The sequence below is a fragment of the Macadamia integrifolia genome, chromosome 8 (assembly GCF_013358625.1).
Source record: "Macadamia integrifolia cultivar HAES 741 chromosome 8, SCU_Mint_v3, whole genome shotgun sequence".
Classification (NCBI taxonomy): Eukaryota; Viridiplantae; Streptophyta; class Magnoliopsida; order Proteales; family Proteaceae; genus Macadamia; species Macadamia integrifolia.
In genome coordinates, this window is record NC_056564.1 from 18,613,341 (window position 1) to 18,631,805 (window position 18,465).

At 38.4% G+C, this 18,465-nt stretch overlaps 1 protein-coding gene across 1 annotated transcript; it reads right to left on the bottom strand.

Annotated features, from left to right (window-relative positions):
* Positions 1-10,839: 10,839 nt before the first annotated feature.
* Positions 10,840-14,703, bottom strand: LOC122086772 (cell division cycle 20.3, cofactor of APC complex-like). Its single transcript, XM_042655738.1, has 8 exons — positions 14,422-14,703; positions 13,166-13,258; positions 12,909-13,073; positions 12,454-12,822; positions 12,235-12,340; positions 11,824-12,152; positions 11,048-11,188; positions 10,840-10,932 (listed from the first exon to the last, which is right to left on the bottom strand). Exons 1-8 carry the CDS (start codon positions 14,701-14,703, stop codon positions 10,840-10,842), a joined length of 1,578 nt encoding a protein of 525 aa, XP_042511672.1.
* Positions 14,704-18,465: the final 3,762 nt, after the last annotated feature.

Consider the following 18,465-nt stretch of genomic DNA (forward strand, 5'->3'; position numbering starts at 1 on the left):
GTCTCTACATCTATCATCTCCTTCCCCTTGCTTATTTATATTGAGTTGTGATGCATCATTTATTGAGACAAGGAATTGTGGAGGACTTGGTTTTATCTTGAGGGACCACATGGGACAGTCAAGAGTTGCAGTTTCAGATCCTTTCAATATTAGTTCTGTGTTGATTGGTGAGGCAATTGCAATCTCGGAAGAACTTTTCGAAGCATTGTTCGAGGTTACTTTATAGATTCAGCCTAGGACTTTTGGTAGGATTCCAAGAATGCGTTCCAAGAATGCAACCAAACAAATCACATTAATAAACAAAGTGCAGCTAGCTAAGAGGCTAAAGTTAAGACCATAACAGAATCATACAATAAATAAGAAGAAAGACAAGAACAGATAAACTCAAGCAGAAGCACATGGTACATAAGAAAGTCATTGGTGTTGCAGTGGAATATGCTTAGCCTGTCAGGCATTGCCAGATCTTAGAAAAAATGTTCATATCAAATGGGCTTATTCTGATCTTACCTTAAACAGCATTGTTAAGTCATCTGTAACTGTTCTGCATTTGAACTCAGTTCTGATTCTCAAGTTGACCGATCATACATGATGGCTTTCTTAGGATTAAAATAAAGTAAAGCTTCTACACATAATTGAATGAGGCAAAGTAAAGTACAGCTCCTACACACAATTGGAGGCAAAGTAGTTTAGTGAGATTTCTTGCTGTTGGATTTCCTAGTTGATGTGCTAGATATCAAATTTTCAATGTAGAATTTGGAAGACTGAATTCATAATATCGAAATTCAAGAGCTTTGGTTCAGCACGCAGCATTGATGGACAACTCACAACTTTTCTTGAGTCACTATCTACTATTCTCCAAATAAGGAGGAGAAAAGCTTAGGAGTTATCAACAACAATACACATTTTCAAACACCAATAATTCCATCATTCATGTGAACAGTGAAATCATGTCCCACAACAGAGGAAGGGCTGGGCTGGGCTGGGCTGGGCTGAGTCAAGTCATTACAAAAGAAAACTAGCTAATACGGTTATGTAATCATACTGGGCTTGCCATCTTTGACTAAATCATATCAAGGGGCTTCTGGGGCTGTGATGCAGTTTTTTGGCCATGGAACTTTATTGAGGGATCAAGAACTCTTATAAAATAAGGGAAAGGGTTCCCATGGTGTCCATGTGGAAGGAATCATGGGAATGGATTTTCCAAATGTTAGGAGGCCCGCTTGGAATATTAAACCATCCATAGTTCTTATTTTTCTGGTTTTTGTACTATACCAAGATGGGCTTTCAAGCCTGCAAAGATACCTCTTTGTCCAAACAGAGTAGTGGTAATGAGGAAATCAGACTACGTGGTAAGAGATCTGTGGTAGCATCAGAGGTAATGCGAATATGTGGTAAGAGATCCTAGCATTTTATTTTTTTTAATTTATATTTTATTCATAAATATCTTAAAAGACAAGGAAATGATCTTGTTGTAGGTGGGGACATGAGGTAGGAGGTATGTTCACAACTTATTTCAAAAGGGGATGCCACTTTCATGGAGGCTTTTGGTTCACAAATGCATGCAAGATAAGGAATGATAAAAGAGCAAGCATAATATACAAGTCCACTGAGCTATTGGCAAATGCTTTGGTCCTTTCTATGACCCCCAAAAAACCAAGCTTGCGATGTTAGAGATGGTATCAGTGATTGAGAGAAGTAAACAGATGTAACTTTCATCACCACAAGGCAAACAGAGGTATTTGGATTTAGTAGGCCTAAGGGCAAAAACTTGGATTTTCATTATTTCCTTTTTTTTTCTTTTTTTTTCTTTTTTAAGAGAAATAAATTTAGACAGTTTCTTCAACTTCCTCTAACTATTTCAGGGTTATAATCCTCTTAATTCTCCCATGCTGTGTAATCTGTATCATGGAGCAGTGTATAAAATTCTGCATTTCAAGTATTCGACATAAATATTGAAAGATCAGATTGTTATCATAGAATCAGTAAAGCCCTCATAAGAAATACCATCATGATCTCCTGGTAATCACTCTCAACGAAGGCTATGTTTGGTATGTGTCCTTGAAACACATTCTAGGCCTGGAATGCATTATGGGATGAGAAAAGTAGTATTTGGTATGGATTCTCGTTCATGAGAACTGGAAGGCAATGGAGAACAAGGCTCGTTTTAGAACGGGCAAATTGGTCCTTTCCACATTTAAAAAAAAAAAGGGGATAAATCTCATTATCAAGGCCACGATGAACTCGACTTCATCCTCGACCTAGAGAGCAAAGAAGCAGTGAGAGGAAACCTGTGAGGGAAGCTTCATAGAGAAGAACCAGTCAGCTGAGGGAGCTTTGGTGATCAACCATTTCTATCCACTTTTCCTCAAACCCTAACAGTATCTTCTTCTTCGCTTATCTGATCTGCTTTTCCCATTTGTTGTGGCTACCTTTTTAGATTTTATCATATGACCTCAAGTTCTTAGTTGGAGATCGAATGAAGATTTTCTTGAAAGGGTCTCTAAAGTAGGTTTCACACTGAGATTTTAGCAGTCGATGAACATTTTTTTAATACTTGTGGGGAAATTTCTATTTTTTCTACCTTTGATTTAGGATTTCCTCATGTTTGACGAATCTAAAGGTCTTCTGTTATATGCTTTTTTCGTTTGATGATCATCTTATGGTGGTCAGAAAAAGCAAAAATGGAAAGATCTTACAAATTGGTGCTATAGTTTCTTTTTCTTGTCTACATTAGGCTTACTTCAGGCGTATATTCTCGTTCTCAGGGATTTTCATCACGTCTCTCTGTTTTTTTCTTTATTTTAAGCTTTATTGCATGTAACTTGTTGTGTGAGAGAAATTTTGTTGTGATGTGGTTGAGCTTCGTTGTTTTGTGCTTCTTTGTTATTTTTAAGGTGCTTTACTTCTTTCAAGGTTGTCTTCTGTTTTCTTTTCTCTCTCATTACCCCGATCTGCTGTTCTCTGTACCTCTTGACAATTCTATTTTGAAAAATATTATTACCATGGTCTCATCCTAACAATTCTATTAAAAAAAAAAAAGTTTCTCATCCCAACAACCGTATGAACCCATTTCTAGTGTTGGCATCACAGAAGAATAAGGAAGCCAGGAACCATATAAAACTATGCAATGTATCATAGTAGAATAAGGAAATACCATCATCAAAATCCACCATTACGTAGTACTCAGAAGAAGGGGTAAAAAAAACTCAAGATGAGCCAAGATAAGAGTAAAATGCAAGGGGAAATCCGCATTGGATCCATTTGAATGATTCAAACTTGAAGGGGTTTGGGTTGATCTTCCTTTCTCTCTTCTTCTTCTTCTTCTTCTTCAGGAATGAACTTGCTCCAATACCAATGGCTCTTCCACACCTGATACATCTCTTCAATGGGTATACCTTTGGTCTCAGGAAGAAAAAAGGCAAGTGAAGATAGTCATCAGGTGCTCCCAAACAGTGAAGGTTTGATTAATGAACAGGTGGATTCCAGGAGCTCCCAAACCCAGATGACTATTTAGTGTGATAAACAAACCCATATGACCATCTAATGGGATAGGAAAAGAAAAACCTCAAATACAGAGTTATCCTAGCTGTACTTTTTCAATCTCTTTACTCTCTTGCTCCCAAGTTGGGGTAATGCAGGAGTAGATTACAAGTAACTAACTCCGCAATTTATAACCCCAAACAATACAAATAGGAATAAGAAACAAAGAAATAATACCATCAAATAAATCCCCAAGGATACAATACCCATATAGGAGAAAAACAAGCCAAAAACCTAACCCGATAAGAGAGAGAAAAAACCTGTTGTAGAGCTGGAGAGAGAATGGTGCGGCCAAGCCTGTGGGAGTCCGATTGAGCTGTACTTTTGGATGTAGATAGTCTCTAGGGAGGGCACAAAAACCCCCAAATACGAAGGGCTTCTGACGGCTGATTATGGAGTTACGCACTTTCTTGATTTTCAGACCTAAGAGAGAGAATGTGAAGAATTCTGCAGGAACATCAACTTGTCTTATTCAGATAACCTTCAAGAGAGGATCGATTGATCTTCTTAGAGTATAGAACCAGTCCTCCAAAGGATCTGTAGATCAGATCTCAAACTTGGGCAGCAATGAGGGTCAATTGGCTTCAAGAACAAGAACTCTTTGGCTGCCTGATTTTGATTTTATATGCTTTAACAGGTCTGAACTTCTAATAACAATAAACAGAAAATAAAAATAGAAAAACAAGAATCGATGGAGGGTTGAGAAGGGTGAAAGAGAATAAAGGAATGGGTATCTCACCCCTCAGGTTTTCGGTATCACACCCCTCAAATGTTTAGGAATCTCACCTCTCAATAACAGTTTTTTTAGCTAAAGAGTAATCACTCAATAATTCATTCATTCAAAACTCCAATTATGAGTACATAGGCTCCTCTATTTATAGAGGGTAGAATAGTAATCAAACTACTTAGGAGCTAGTTTCCCAATAGGACTAGACATTCCTACTACAACTAAGAGCTAGTTTCCCAATAGGACTAGACACTCTTACTACAACTAGGAATTCAAAATAAGACTAGGACTTGACTTTATGACTCCAACATGGAGTATAACTAACTAACTAATAGTCCATATAGGACTTTACAACCGACCAATGGCCTAATGGGCCTTTATTGAATTAAATAGCAATTAACTAAACTAATGAATTAAATCCCGTTTTTCTACCTTCTACCCATATTTTAGGCCCATTAAAGTGGCACATTTCAAAGAAAACTCATGGGATCAAAGGCCCAACACATATATAACACAACCCAAGGCTTATTTGCAATAAAATAAGTCCAAGTGACTTATCTACATCATGGAGCCTCCACCAAAGGATACCTCGTCTCTATTAACACAGCATCCAACAGGAAGGATATGCAAAAATTGATGATTTGAATCTCCTGTTGTTGATAATTATTAAAAATATACCGTGGGTTCTTTTTCCTATTTCTAGTTTGATTTCTAATGGCCTTAGCTTTTGATGGAGGGCCGGTAGCGGTAGGGAAGAAATCCCTGAGAGGGATCTCAGAATTGTAGGGGAGAGGAAGAAATCGCACTAAGAAAGGGGGGAAAGAATCACACACACGCCCGCAGGCTCTCAAATACTCAAACTCAATTCATCTTTTCAATCTGTCTAATAACTTGGATTACATGCCCTTATATAATAACCGAAAATTAAAACTTGCCTAGTAAAATCTAAAACTAAAATTAAAATTAGCAACTTCAAATTTGCTCGTCTTTGCTTTGGAGGTGCAGTCAAGTCTGGAAAATCATGGGGAAAAACAAATTCATGATAGTGAACCACTGGCACTGCATTGATGGCCGTCATTACCTGATCCATGATTTTCTCACTTTCCGTTGTCATCTCCTGTTCCACAATAGGATGATCGTCTATTTGTGTTGATGCCTCTGGTTCAACTTGCGGTTGTATTAGGGGTATCGCTATCTTTGACGCAACCAATCCATGAAGATTAATTTTTTTATGCATATGCTGAGGTTGGAGGGTGCACACATTGTTGTCACGATCAAGAATACCGTCTCGTTGTTCCAACCAGCCTCGATCCAATTTAATGATGTGCTGAGGAGAGTCAAACACTTCACAAAAAGCACCATCATAATATGGAGGAACAGAAAATTCAACAAATACAATTTTCTCCGACTCAAAAATTATCTGACCGGTCTCTGACAATATATCCACCACAGAGCTGGTGACAAAATTGTCACTTAGTCGCTCATCAATTAACAATTTAGCAGACTGTCCATTGGGCAACCGCACACCGCACTCCAAATTTAAACACAAAGGTATCCATGACAGTAATAGAAGGCTCAAATAAGAGGAGTGGCAATACTGTAATTTGAAGACTTCAAAGACATCCCTCAATATCGAGCACGTATGGAACAGGGGTATACTTGGAACCAAGATTAAAATAGGAGTAAATCAGAATAAGGCACTAAGGAGGGGTAAATATGGAAAGAAAAGGTAATTAAGGAAAAAAAGGGAGACAAAGGGGTATCGACGGGTTTGGATTACCGCCAGGCAAGGGGTTTCTTGGAGGCGAGAGACCAGTAAGGCTAGTCGGCTTCAACTAAGGGATTGTGACTATGATGAAGACGGCGATCCGCCGCGGGGACTTCTCAACGAAGAAGTTGACGTGCGGCTGGAGGTGGAAAGGCTTGGAACCAGGTATGTTACCGATCTTCTCTCTCTTCTCGTCTTCTCTTCTCCTTCTGTTTTGGAGTTTCTCTCAGTTTCTCTCTTCGACTTCCAGCTTCTTCTTCTTCTTCTCTGGATCTTCTTTTCTTCTTCTGTTTCTCTTTCTCTGAACTGCTACTGCTGCTGCTGCTGCTGCAGCTTTAGCTTTTTTTTTTTTTTGGTCCCTGATGGAAGAACCTAGGAAGGAGAAGATGGGGTTTTGCCGTGAGAATGGTTTGACCTTTCCTGCTTTGAGCAAAGACGATTTTTTTTTTTTTCTTTTTCTTTCTCTTCTTCTTTTCTTCTCTGCTCCTCTTCTTCTGTTCTTCTTCTTATTTTTCTGGTTATTGAACTATACCAAGATGGGCTTTCAAGCCTGCAAAGATACCTCCTTGTCCAAACTGAGTAGTGATAATGAGGTAATGAGACTATCTGGTCACAGATCTGTGGTTGCATCAGAGGTAATGCGACAATGGGGTAAGAGATCCTAGCATTTTTTTTTAATTTATATTTTATTCATACATATCTTGAAAGACAACGAAATGATCTTGTTGTCGGTGGGGACATGTGGTAGGAGATATGTTCAGAGCTTATTTCAAAAGGGGATGCACTTTCATGGAGGCTTTTCGTTCACAAATGCATGCAAGACAAGGAATGATAAAAGAGCAAGCATAATATACTAGTCCACCGAGCAATTGGCAAATGCTTTGGTCCTTACTATGACCCCCAAAAAACCAAGCTTGCTATGTTAGAGATGGTATCAATGATTGAAAGAAGTAAACAGATGTAACTTTCATCACCACAAGCAAACAGAGGTACTTAGATTTTAGTAGGCCTAAGAGGAAAAACTTGGATCTTTCATTATTACCTTTTTTCCTTTTTTAAGAGAACTAAATTTAGACAAAGCTTCTTCAACTTCCTCTAACTATATCAGGGTTATAATCCTCTTAATTCTCCCATGCTTTGTAATGTGTATCATGGAGCAGTGTATAAAATTCTGCATTTCCCGTATTCAACATAAATATTGAAAGAACAGATTGCTATCATAAAATCAGTAAAGCCCTCATAAGAAAGACCATCTTAGGGGCAAGTAGCCAAATTGAGACATGTTACAGACTATGAGGTAAGAGTGCTTGGGGGACGGGATAGAGGTAGATGCATCCCCCCCCCCCACATGGTTTCAACATGACAGAGTACATGCAACAGTAAGAGCACAAGAAGACTTCTAGAACAGATATTGATAAACAGATTTAAATCAGAATTTCACAGTGACATTTATTAGTTAAAACAGAGTATTGGATTGTTAGTTTCAGTCACTACCAAAACTGCAATATAAAAAACATAAAATAAGGTATCATATGTGTAGAACTAGTAAAACTAGCATGTGTTGAAGATTTCTGATGAATTAATCGGAATAGAAACAGTATGATAGAATAGAAGAAAAACTTTCCTAGAATCCACCCACAATCTGGTTCAGAAATCCACTTCAGAACTGAACCATGAATACACATGGCTTAAGCAGAAAGCAGACCTTATTCACAGAAACCAAAACAGATTGCATGACAAGCCAAAGGAGAAGGGAACAAGAAAGACTAAGGCCATCAGAAATCAAACTGGAAATAGGAAAAAGAACCCACGGTAGATTTTTAATTATTGTCAATAATAGGAGATTCAAATCATCTATTTTTGCATATCCTTTCTGTAGGATGCTGTGTTAATAGAGATGAGGTATTTTTTGGTGGAGGCTCCAACTTGGGAGCAAGAGAGTAAAGATAATGAAAAATTATTGCTAGGATAACTCTGAATTTGAGGTTGTTCTTTTCCTATCCCATTAGATGGTCATATGGGTTTGGTTATCACACTAAATAGTCATATGGGTTTGGGAGCTCCTGGAATCCACCTGTTCATAAATCAAACCTTCACTGCTTAGGAGCTCCTGATGACTATTTTCATTTACTCTTTTCTTCCTGAGACCAAAGGCATACCCATTAAAGAGATGTATCAGGTATTCAGGTGTGGAAGAGCCATTGGTATTGGAGCAAGTTCATTCCTGAAGAAGAGAGGAAGGAAGACCAACCCAAACATCTTCAAGTTTGAATCATTCAGATGGAGCCAATGGGGATTTCCCCTTGCATTTTACTCTTATCTTGGTCTCATCATGAGTTTTTTTTTCCCTTCATCTGGGTACTACGTAATGGTGGATTTGATGATGGTATGTCCTCATTCTTATGTGATGCCAACATTGTATAGTATTATATGGTTTCTGGCTTCCTTATTCTTCTGTGATGCCAACACTAGAAATGGGTTCATACTGTTGTTGGATGAGAAACTTTTTTTTAATAGAATTGTTAGGATGAGACCATGGCAATAATATTTTTCAAAATAGAATTGTCAAGAGGTACACAGAACAGCAGATCGGGGTAATGAGAGAGAAAAGAAAAAAGAAGACAACCTTGAAAGAAGTAAAGCACCTTCAAAGTAACAAAGAAACACACAACAACGAAGCTCAACCACAACATCTCAACAAAATTCCTCTCACAGAACAAGTTAGATACAATAAAGCTTAAAATAAAGAAAAAAACAGAGAGACGTGATGAAATATCCCTGAGAACGAGAATATATGCCTGAAGTAAGTCAATGTAGACAAGAAAAATTATAACACCAATTTGTAAGATCTTTCCATTTGCTTTTTCTGACCACCACAAGATGATCATCAAACGACAAAAGCATATAATGGAAGACCTTTAGATTCCTCAAACATGAGGAAATCCTAAAATCAAAGGTAGAAAAGATAGAAATTTTCCCACAAATATTCAAAAAATGTTCATCCACTGCTAAAATCTCAATGTAAAACCTACTTTAGAGACCCTTTCAAGAAAATCTCCATTCGATCTCCAACTAAGAACTTGAGGTCATATGATAAAATCTAAAAAGGTAACCACAACAACAAATGGGAAAAGCAAATCAGATGAGCGAAGAAGAAGAAGATACCGTTAGGGTTTGAGGAAAATTGGACAGGGATGGTTGATCACTGAAGCTCCCTCAGCTCACAAGTTCTTCTCCATGAAGCTTCCCTCACAGGTTTCCTCTCACTGCTTCTTCGCTCTCTAGGTCGAGGATGAAGTCGAGTTCATTGCGGCCTTGAGAACGAGATTTATCCCCTGGTTTTTCAAAACGTGGAAAGGACCAATTTGCCCGTTCTAAAACGAGACTTGTTCTCCATTGCATTCCAATTCTCATGAACGAGAATCCATGCCAAATACTACTTTTCTCATCCCATAATGCATTCCAGGCCTAGAATGTGTTTCAAGAATGCATACAAACATAGCCTTAGTTAAGAGTGATAACCAGGAGATCATCTAGCGTTTGCAAGACTTTTCCAAGTACTCGACATTATTTGTTCATTCTGTCTTAGATGATATTAAGTACCTTGTGTCTTATTTTGATGTTTGTGAATTTTCTTGTATTCCAAGAGCTTCTAATGTTATAGCAGATACCTTGGCAAGGAGGGTTCAATTTATTAAGGATAGGATTGTATGGCCCAATTCTGATCCTTGTTCCGCTGCACACTTAGTTGCAGGTCACAGACGTGCAATCCGTGTTGACCAATAGATATCCTATTCTACACAAAAAATAAAATAAATAAAAAATATTCATGCAAATTTACTATTGAGGAAAAACTTGACCTGGTCGTATGGCTAATGAGAGTGTGCACCAATGCATCCAACATGGGGGCAGGATGGTCAATTCTTTGCCCATGGGCGCCAGGGGCCACAACGTGGTAGTTTAAGACCCGAGTAATCCATCCCAGAAATTCAACCACATCATGTTCTTTAACCGCAAAGGTTCTCTTCTTAGGTGACAATTTAATTTCTTGGTCCGGGCAAAAGCAAGCTACAGTAGCACGATCTTCAACAAACTCTGAATATCGCACAATTGCTAACGCAACTACTGAGCTCATCTGGCTGTCCTCATTACTCCAAGAACTTGGCATGCCCATCCCCCATTCTCCCATTTTATGGTACGACAACCTTGGTGCAACATATCTCACCGTCAACCCTCTCTTTCATGCTTGTACTAAATACATCAAGATCGATTTCTACTTTGTTCACCCTTTTGTCTCACAGGGTCAACTGGAGGTGAAATTTATCTCCACTCAGGATCAGGTGCCAGATATCTTCACAAAACCACTATCAACTTACCAATTCATCTATCTTTGAGACAAGCTGAAGATTTGTCGAAGACCATCTTCAACTTGAGGGGGATTGTTAAGGATTCAGTTTTTGAATTTAAAGAATTTAAATTTTAAATTCAAACTTTATCCGTTCAACAAGATGTGGAAACGGTTACAATTCTTAATGTTTATCTTCAATGTTTATATGTTGTAAATATTCAAATTTCATTCTTATCCAATTGTGACAGCTCTTCTTTATCAGTGATATAAAAACAGCACGTAGCCTATGATCTGGGCAAGTGGAATTACTCAAAAATATATTTCAAAATCTCTTCTTTTGCAGATTCATCTAGCTCGGGCACTTGGACTAAAGCTAAGCTCAACTTAACTTGGCCAACATGTTGACACTAGTAAGATTTACCTTTTTTACACTAGTCTTTTACATCTGTGATATTATCACATTTCATCTCTGAGAAGAATATCAAATATCGGCCATAGGCGAAGCTTCCCATCAGACTCCCCTGTGATCACTGCCGAACCATCTGGGCTCTGCAGGAGACAATAAGAAACTTAGTATCAGTTACAATATCTAGGTTTCAAGTTTAGAGTTTGGAATTTGCAAAACCTTTGATAGGTAGGAGATTCTTGATGCTTGAGGCTTTGCCTTCCAAACTGTTGACAGGGTAGGAAAGCTATATAAGTGGAGACGACTCAACATTGGCTGATTCATTTTCTCTATACTTGTTGGCATCCTGAGGCTGCTCAAGATCTCTCTGCATCGCCAGTTCCAAACCAATCCAGAAACCTGTTGACACACCAATGAAGGCATGATTAAAAAAAAAAAAGCATGTTTATCTGAATTATTTCTAAGTAGAATGAGATAAGAATTATACACCATAAAAAATAGTACACAACAATATTAATTGTCTCACAAATATAGCTTCTCAGACCAATCCATTGAATGGTCCATTGTTGCCTAGAAATATAGTTACAGAGTTAGAAACAGAAGAAAATCATATAGCTACTGTTTTGGGTTAATTAACACCTACAAGAGTACCTTGATTAACTGTTAGTAAACCCTAGTTTCAATATCCTAAATTACCTAAATACCCCTAGTCCTACCCTCACTAGAACTTGCCTATACCTGCTGGTTTACATAGCTGATTGGACTGTAATTTTCAGCAAGTCTTCTCCTTAGTACCTGCCCCACGCCACCTCAATATCAGACCCTCACATCCATCATAACCTAGTATATCCCTTATTACCCTAAACTTAGACCTTTGAATATAAAAGATTTTGTTTGGCTACTGTTTTGTTTATTCAGATACAGTACTAAATTAGTGTTGATGCTTGGCACTGTATAACCCCAATTCTCTATTCTTATAATAAAACCCCTTAACAGAATAAAATAATCGAAAGCATGATCTTGCATAAGCTTACCTCTGCCTCAGTCAGTATACTATTAATGCATCTGCCAGCATCAGTGTCCCAAAACTTAATATATGACGCGAACAGCCCAGAACCTGAGGCCAATACATGAGAGTCATGGGGCGACCAAGCAAGTTTCATAATTGGTGCCTCTTTGTTTGCCTCAGGATTCAGAGTTGAAACGAATGATGATCCAAGCCACCGGTCATGATCTAATATATTGATAGCCCCTTTGTCATCACCAATAGCCAGTTGATTTCTTGCCCTTGACCATTTCAGCTCAAGGACCCTACCTTTTACCTCAGCCTTCTTGTTGGACCAATGGTGGTTTGGTGCTCTCACTGCCACAAGCACAGATATATTGTAAATAATATTAAAAAATTATAAGAAGAAAAAAAATCACAAAACTGCATACATGCCTACCATCATAGTGGTATATCGCATTGTCAAAACCCCCAGAAGTAAGCTCATTTGAATTCTTCCAACATAGACAATTGACTTCTTTTTCATGACGTCTTAGCTGAGTAACCTGCAGAAAAAAAATGGAAATCAAACGCTTAGTTAGAAGAGGACTATATCCTAAACTGTACATTGCATACTTAAGGCTACTTGATTTTTACATTAAACTAAATAAATAATTACCACTTGGCAAGTTTGAAGATCCCAAATTTTGATCCAACAGTCCTCGTATCCTACAGCCAATTGTCTCCCCTCGGACCACGAAACACAAGTTGGGACACTCAACTCATCCAACTTATCATCATCATCTTCCGGCTTCAACTCATCCAACTTATCATCATCATCTTCCAACTTCAACTTAGCCAACTTATCATCCTCATCTTCTGACTGTAGCTCCTGTTCCCGTAGCTGCCGTTTTACTCTTGTAAATGGATCAAAGATAAATATCTTTTTTCCCAATGCATATGCGACAAAACCAGAACGTCCCCAATCTAATAGATTCCTCATATTTGAATCTTCCAATTCTGGTGCTTCGAACACGTTTTCTGGAATCTGTAACACCCACAGATATAGAATTAATATGTGAATAAGAAAGAAAAATAAAGAAAACAGTATATGTATCTGTACAACATACTTACATCCGGAAATGGCCTATTTGGTCGACATGGATCTAGTTGTCGTCTCCTCCCATCTGAAGGGATAGGTATACGTTTTTCAGTGTTGCCTCTGAAATAGAGAATCCTTTTCCGTTTCCCTTCTGAATCTAAGTTCATCTCTTCCTCTATTCTTCTTCTATAAGCACTCTTTTGGACAAAAGGCAAAAAAGGAATTATAAACAATTTCACTTAAAGCTATGAAATCCAAAAAAGTATATCAAAGTGAAACCCAAATCTACCTGCATGCCACTGCTTTTAACCTCCTTCGTTGTCAACAAAGTTATGGCTCGAGGTATGTCCATTAGACTCCTATTGGGGATAAATCGATCACCCTGCAGAAACATAAATTATTGAACAACAACAACAACATCCAAAACCGTACCCCAACTTAATGGGGTCGGCTACATAGAGATTCCAAGCAAGGACGAGTGCGAGGATACATGCAAAAAGATTGATGGGTTATGACTAATTGTAATAAGTGCCGGCTGTCAACCTGATGCACCACTACAAATCAGCCACTTGCTTATACAACATACTATAATAAGGTACCGACTGCCTACCTAATGTACCATATAGATATATCAAGCCAAAGTGTCCTACATGCATTACGTCCACCACCAAGACAATCCATCAAGTTCAGATTTAAGAACAAATCAGAAAAATAAAACAGAAAATAGAGAAGAAGAGAAAGATTAATTATATAAAATTATCATTGCTATACTGCACAATTAAGGCGCCTAGGCACCCCTACAATGTCTTAGGTCACTTAGTCACCCTCACAACTATGGTTAGGATTACATGATAACCAACTGAACCACTCATTTTGTAACCACTGAAGAGGCCACATGGCCAATAGTCAATCATAAGACTCTTAAGGTCTAAATGTAATCATATGAATAGTTCTAAGATATCATGAAATCCCCTTTGAAAGTGAAATTGCAGCCCACATTTTACAATATTGCAATGAAATTCCAAACATGTTGAAAGAAGATTTAATTTAGGATTTTTTTCTCATCTCATAGTTTTTTAGTCTTCACAGACATTGGACTCAACATCCTCAAACCACCTGCACTCATTATTTGTATCAATTTACTAAATCCATGTGAAATTATAGGAAGACGAAGTCAACCATTCCAATGGTAATACCAAAAAAGCTTAAAATTTTCAGAAAATAAAAAACAAGATCCACTGTTCCACACTTTCAATTCATGGAATACAGACAAGTTTCTGGAAATCAAATCCATAGAGTTTTTTGAAAATTTAAATAAGCAATCCTCAAGGAGCGGGGGTCATAAGCAACAACAGAGGACCAATGATAAATTGAACCAAGAACCAACATCTTAACCAAATATTTTAGAATCGAATCAATTCAATGTGAACTTCTTCAAGTCTTATTTTCTTCAATCAACGCCTTTCCTTCAATCAACATAAATTATTGAAATGCTCTGACTAAATTAAACCTACGAGAAAGATCGAAAATGGTGAAAAACAATACCCCAGAGTATTCCTTGGTATACATTTGGCATTCAGATGGTTCTAATTGCCTCAATAACCTTTGCAGATCCTCCTCTCTCGAACGCTCTTCATCTGGAGGATCTCGCTCAGTCTGTTCCTCCTCCTCCTCCTCCTCCTCAGTTGTTGTCGCATCTTCCTCCTCCTCCTCCTCCTCAGTTGTTGTCGCATCTTCCTCCTCCTCCTCCTCTTCTTCTTCCTCGGTTGTTGTCGTATCTTCTTGCTGCTCCTCTTCCTCACTCACACTATCATCTTCTCCCCTCATCTGATGTCTTCTTCTTGGAGCTCTGTATGTCGAAAGATATCAAATCTTGAAATGTATCGTCTTCGTCTATGAGCTCTGTATGTCGAAAGATATCAAATCTTGAAATGTATCGTAAATCTTGAAATGTATCGTCTTAGTCTATGAGCTCTGTATGTCGAGATATCAAATTCGTTTATGCTCTGCTATCTAATAGGGAAGTTTCTTTTCGCGCGCTTTGAAATGTTAAAAGGAACGATCTTTCTCGATATCACCCACAATGTGACCTATCGAAATATCACGATGTAATTTAACTTTAGGGAAACCTCACCTCTACTATAAACTTAGGCTGCGTTTGGGAACCAAGAGAATAGAAGAAAAGAAATGAAATTTCTTGGTTTAAGAAATTTGTGCTGGCATGTCCTGAAACAAGGAAAAATTCAGTTTTTGAATTTCAAAATTAGAGTTGTGAAGTTTTCTTTTGAAAAAAAAAAAAAAAAAATTTTTATTATATTGCCAAAAACACAAGAAAACATGAGAAAATACAGAAAAATTTTATTTTCTTCTCTTCTAATGGTAACCATACATTTTTTTTTTTCACACCATTTCATTTCTTTTCTTCTCTTTTCTTTTCTTTTCTTTTCTTTTCTTTTCTTTTCTTTTCTTATCCTTTCCTTTCTTTTCTAGATTTTTTTTTCTTTTCTTCTCTTGGCTATGCTATGTTTGGTAGCCAAGAGAAGAAAAGAATAATAAAAAAAAAATCTAGAAAAGAAATGAGAAGAAAATAAATGAAATGGTGAGAGAATAAAAAGAGTATGTATGTTTGGTTACCACTAGAAGAGAATAAAAGAAAAGTTTTCATATTGTCTCATGTTTTCTTGTGTTTTTGACAAGATTTTTTTTTGTTGAGCAAAAGAAAACTTCACAATTCCCAAAGAGGAATTTTGAAATTCAAAAAGTAAATATTCTCTTGGGTGAAGAAATACCAAGTGCAAAGAAAATTTCTTAACCCAAGAAAAAAGTACCAAGATTTTGAAATGGTTAAATTACCCTTGCCTCTAGTAGTGTTGCACCGGGTGCAGTAAGAATCCGATGGTTGAGAGGTCCTTGGAATGTGTGCCCGGTGCTCCTAGTTGTTAGATGCTTGCTGCACCCGATGCAGTTCATGGTTTTAGGTATCGATATTGGATCAGCCATATCAATTAAATCATATGGGCGATACCGATACCTGATCGATCCAGATTGGATATCAATATCGATTTAGGGCTAAAATTGTAAAAAAAATCTAATTCTTTTGTAAACTAAATCCTTGTTCAAGGGCTCATAATGGTGAACGCTAGAATCCCAATGTGCTTAGCTCATAGTCTTCTTTCCTTACATCTGTGTGCTGTTATGCTGTCAAGGACAAAAAAAACTTTAAACCTTCCTTGGGGCTTTGGGTTGGTCCTGGGTTTCCAGCAAGGGTGGGAGGCAAGGGTGCAGTCAGTACAAGAAGGGGCAAGGTGCAAGAGAGCATGGTGGGATGGGGTTGCATGGGAGGTGAGAGTGAGAACAGGAGAGAAAGTGGGATGGTTCACATGGGAGTAGAGGAGGGTGGGGCGGGGTTGTGGGATTTGCAGGTATAGTGGGCGTGGGGGTGGGGTAAGTCGCTCGGATGGTTGCGTTCCACTTAAGAAGAACAAAATTTAAAAAGAGAGGTTCTGTAAAAGATAGTGTGACCCCTGCACTGGCACAAAGGACCAATGAAAGCATATGCAGAAGCATCAATAGTGGTAGTAATTATGTTTTTCATGGGGCTGGGGCAATGTTTTTGTCCCTTCCTATGCTTGGGTGTAGTGGCCAAGCTGCCTTAATATGTTTCTTTTTTCCTTAAAAAAATGATGGATTTTCTTTACTAGTGAGGTTCACCACCCCATCCTAGAGTAAGATTGAAAGATAAGAATAATAAAATAACAAGAAAAAGAATGTTCCCTAGTCACATGAGCCAATGAGGGGGCACACTTGGGCATATCAATAGGGGTGAGTATTTTGGGTTTCACAAGGTGCGGGCATCATTTCACCTCCCTCTAAATCTAGGCTCATTTCCCTTCAAATAATAAAATCAGCGGAGAATGGAAACTCGTAAGTGATGAGAACTAGTTATAGGTTAATAGCTTGGCCATTCAAAATAACAATGGAAACGGGGAGGTGAGAATTCACCTCTTTAAGGGGAATCAAAGGTGGAACTCCTGAGAGGAGAGTTTAAGTAAATAGAGAATAAATTCAAGAAAATGGTATAATTTTTTCCTTCTTGTTATTGGGTGTGGGTGTGGGTGTGGGTGTGGGTGTGGGTGGGGGGGGGGGGACTCCTCTACTGTGCGTTAGAGGTGACAACTCAAATTCAACACCCTGGAGCACCTTAAGACGTGAATCCGTTTGTTGGGTTCTATGACGAAGCATTCCAAAACATCATAAGTTAGCTGCCGCCTCTATTGCACATTAGAGGAGTTGGATCCGTCATTGGGGCTAGGGGGATACTACCCCTTGTGCAAGGTGAGGCTTGCTGAATCCCAAGATCTTGCTAATTAATACCTAAAATGGAAACCATCCTTTCTCTCGGTAGTAGAAACCCATTTATAGCCAACCTTTCCCTAGTTCTCAAATCAATCATCGTTGTTATATGATTATTAAAGTGCGAAAATAGGATTTCTTAGTGACAAGAATCCAGAGACTTTGTAGAGCCCTACTCTCTAAACCCTGTTGGTTCAGTTTGGTCTTGCAGGGTACGGACTGGAAAGGGTCGATGCTGGTGCCTTATGGTGCATGATGGCAAGGGTGACATCAAATACGGGGTGGTCGGACAAGATTGAGCTGGTACCCGATGCGATTCGCACGCTAAAGCCTTGCCCTTGCACATACCATAAAGCCATATACGAATAAGAAATGTATGTTATCTTATTGAATGAAGAGATTTCAACCCACAACACATGGCAAGAGTGAGACATGCGTATGGACCCATTCCCCATCAAAATACACCAAGGTTAGCCTTATTTCGACCAACTGGTGGGTGGTCACTGGTAGGCGCGAGACCCACCTATGGGAGAAATGTGGCCCCAATAGGCCCAACTTTGGTGAGCACATGTATTTTAGGCTCCACATCGGAAGAAAGTCACGTGTGTCCGATAATGTTGGCTATTTCACCAGGAATTGTGATTTAATGTATTTTGGTCCTTATTGGGGCAAAACCAAACAAGCCTTAAGAGATATCTATTTACCAAGGTATAAATAGCATTTACTCCTCTCCCTCTCTCTCTCTCTCTCTCTCTCTCTCTCTCTCTCTCTCTCTCTCTCTCTCTCTCTCTCTCTCTCTCTCTCCCATTTATGAATTCATAAATAGTTTGGTGAGAGAAGTAAATAAGAGGGAGAAAAGAGGAAGAAGAAGAGAAGGAAGAGGGAAGAAGGTTTTCCATTGGTTTCTGGAACCGCACCTTACCTTTTTGCAGCCTAAATAGTGTCCAGTATCTTGAGATCTACATTTTGTGGTAAGTAATGCCATAAATCCTTGAGATGTGATGAAACCCTTTAGCGTGTGGTTGAATCTAGGAGATAATGGAACCCTTATGTGATTTCCTTGACAGTTTGAGGAAGGGAAACTCAGGTTTGAGAGTATTTGGTGACATTTTGAGTTGGAAAGGAGATCTTAGGTTTTGGGATTTATTGAGCCAAGGTATGATTCCATTCCCCAAAAACCTTAATATTAACTTAGATCTATGAGATGATCAAGTAGATGAAGCCTAAAATGTGTGG

Bases quoted from the DNA above. Each gene is read 5' to 3' on its own strand.
- LOC122086772 (XM_042655738.1), bottom strand. From the start codon at position 14,703: ATGAGGGGAGAAGATGATAGTGTGAGTGAGGAAGAGGAGCAGCAAGAA. The intron at 11,189-11,823 runs GTAAGCTTATGC...GTGTGTCAACAG, and splicing joins GTATACTGACTGAGGCAGAG to GTTTCTGGATTGGTTTGGAA. The intron at 10,933-11,047 runs GCAAAGCCTCAA...TGTCTCCTGCAG, and splicing joins CCCTGTCAACAGTTTGGAAG to AGCCCAGATGGTTCGGCAGT.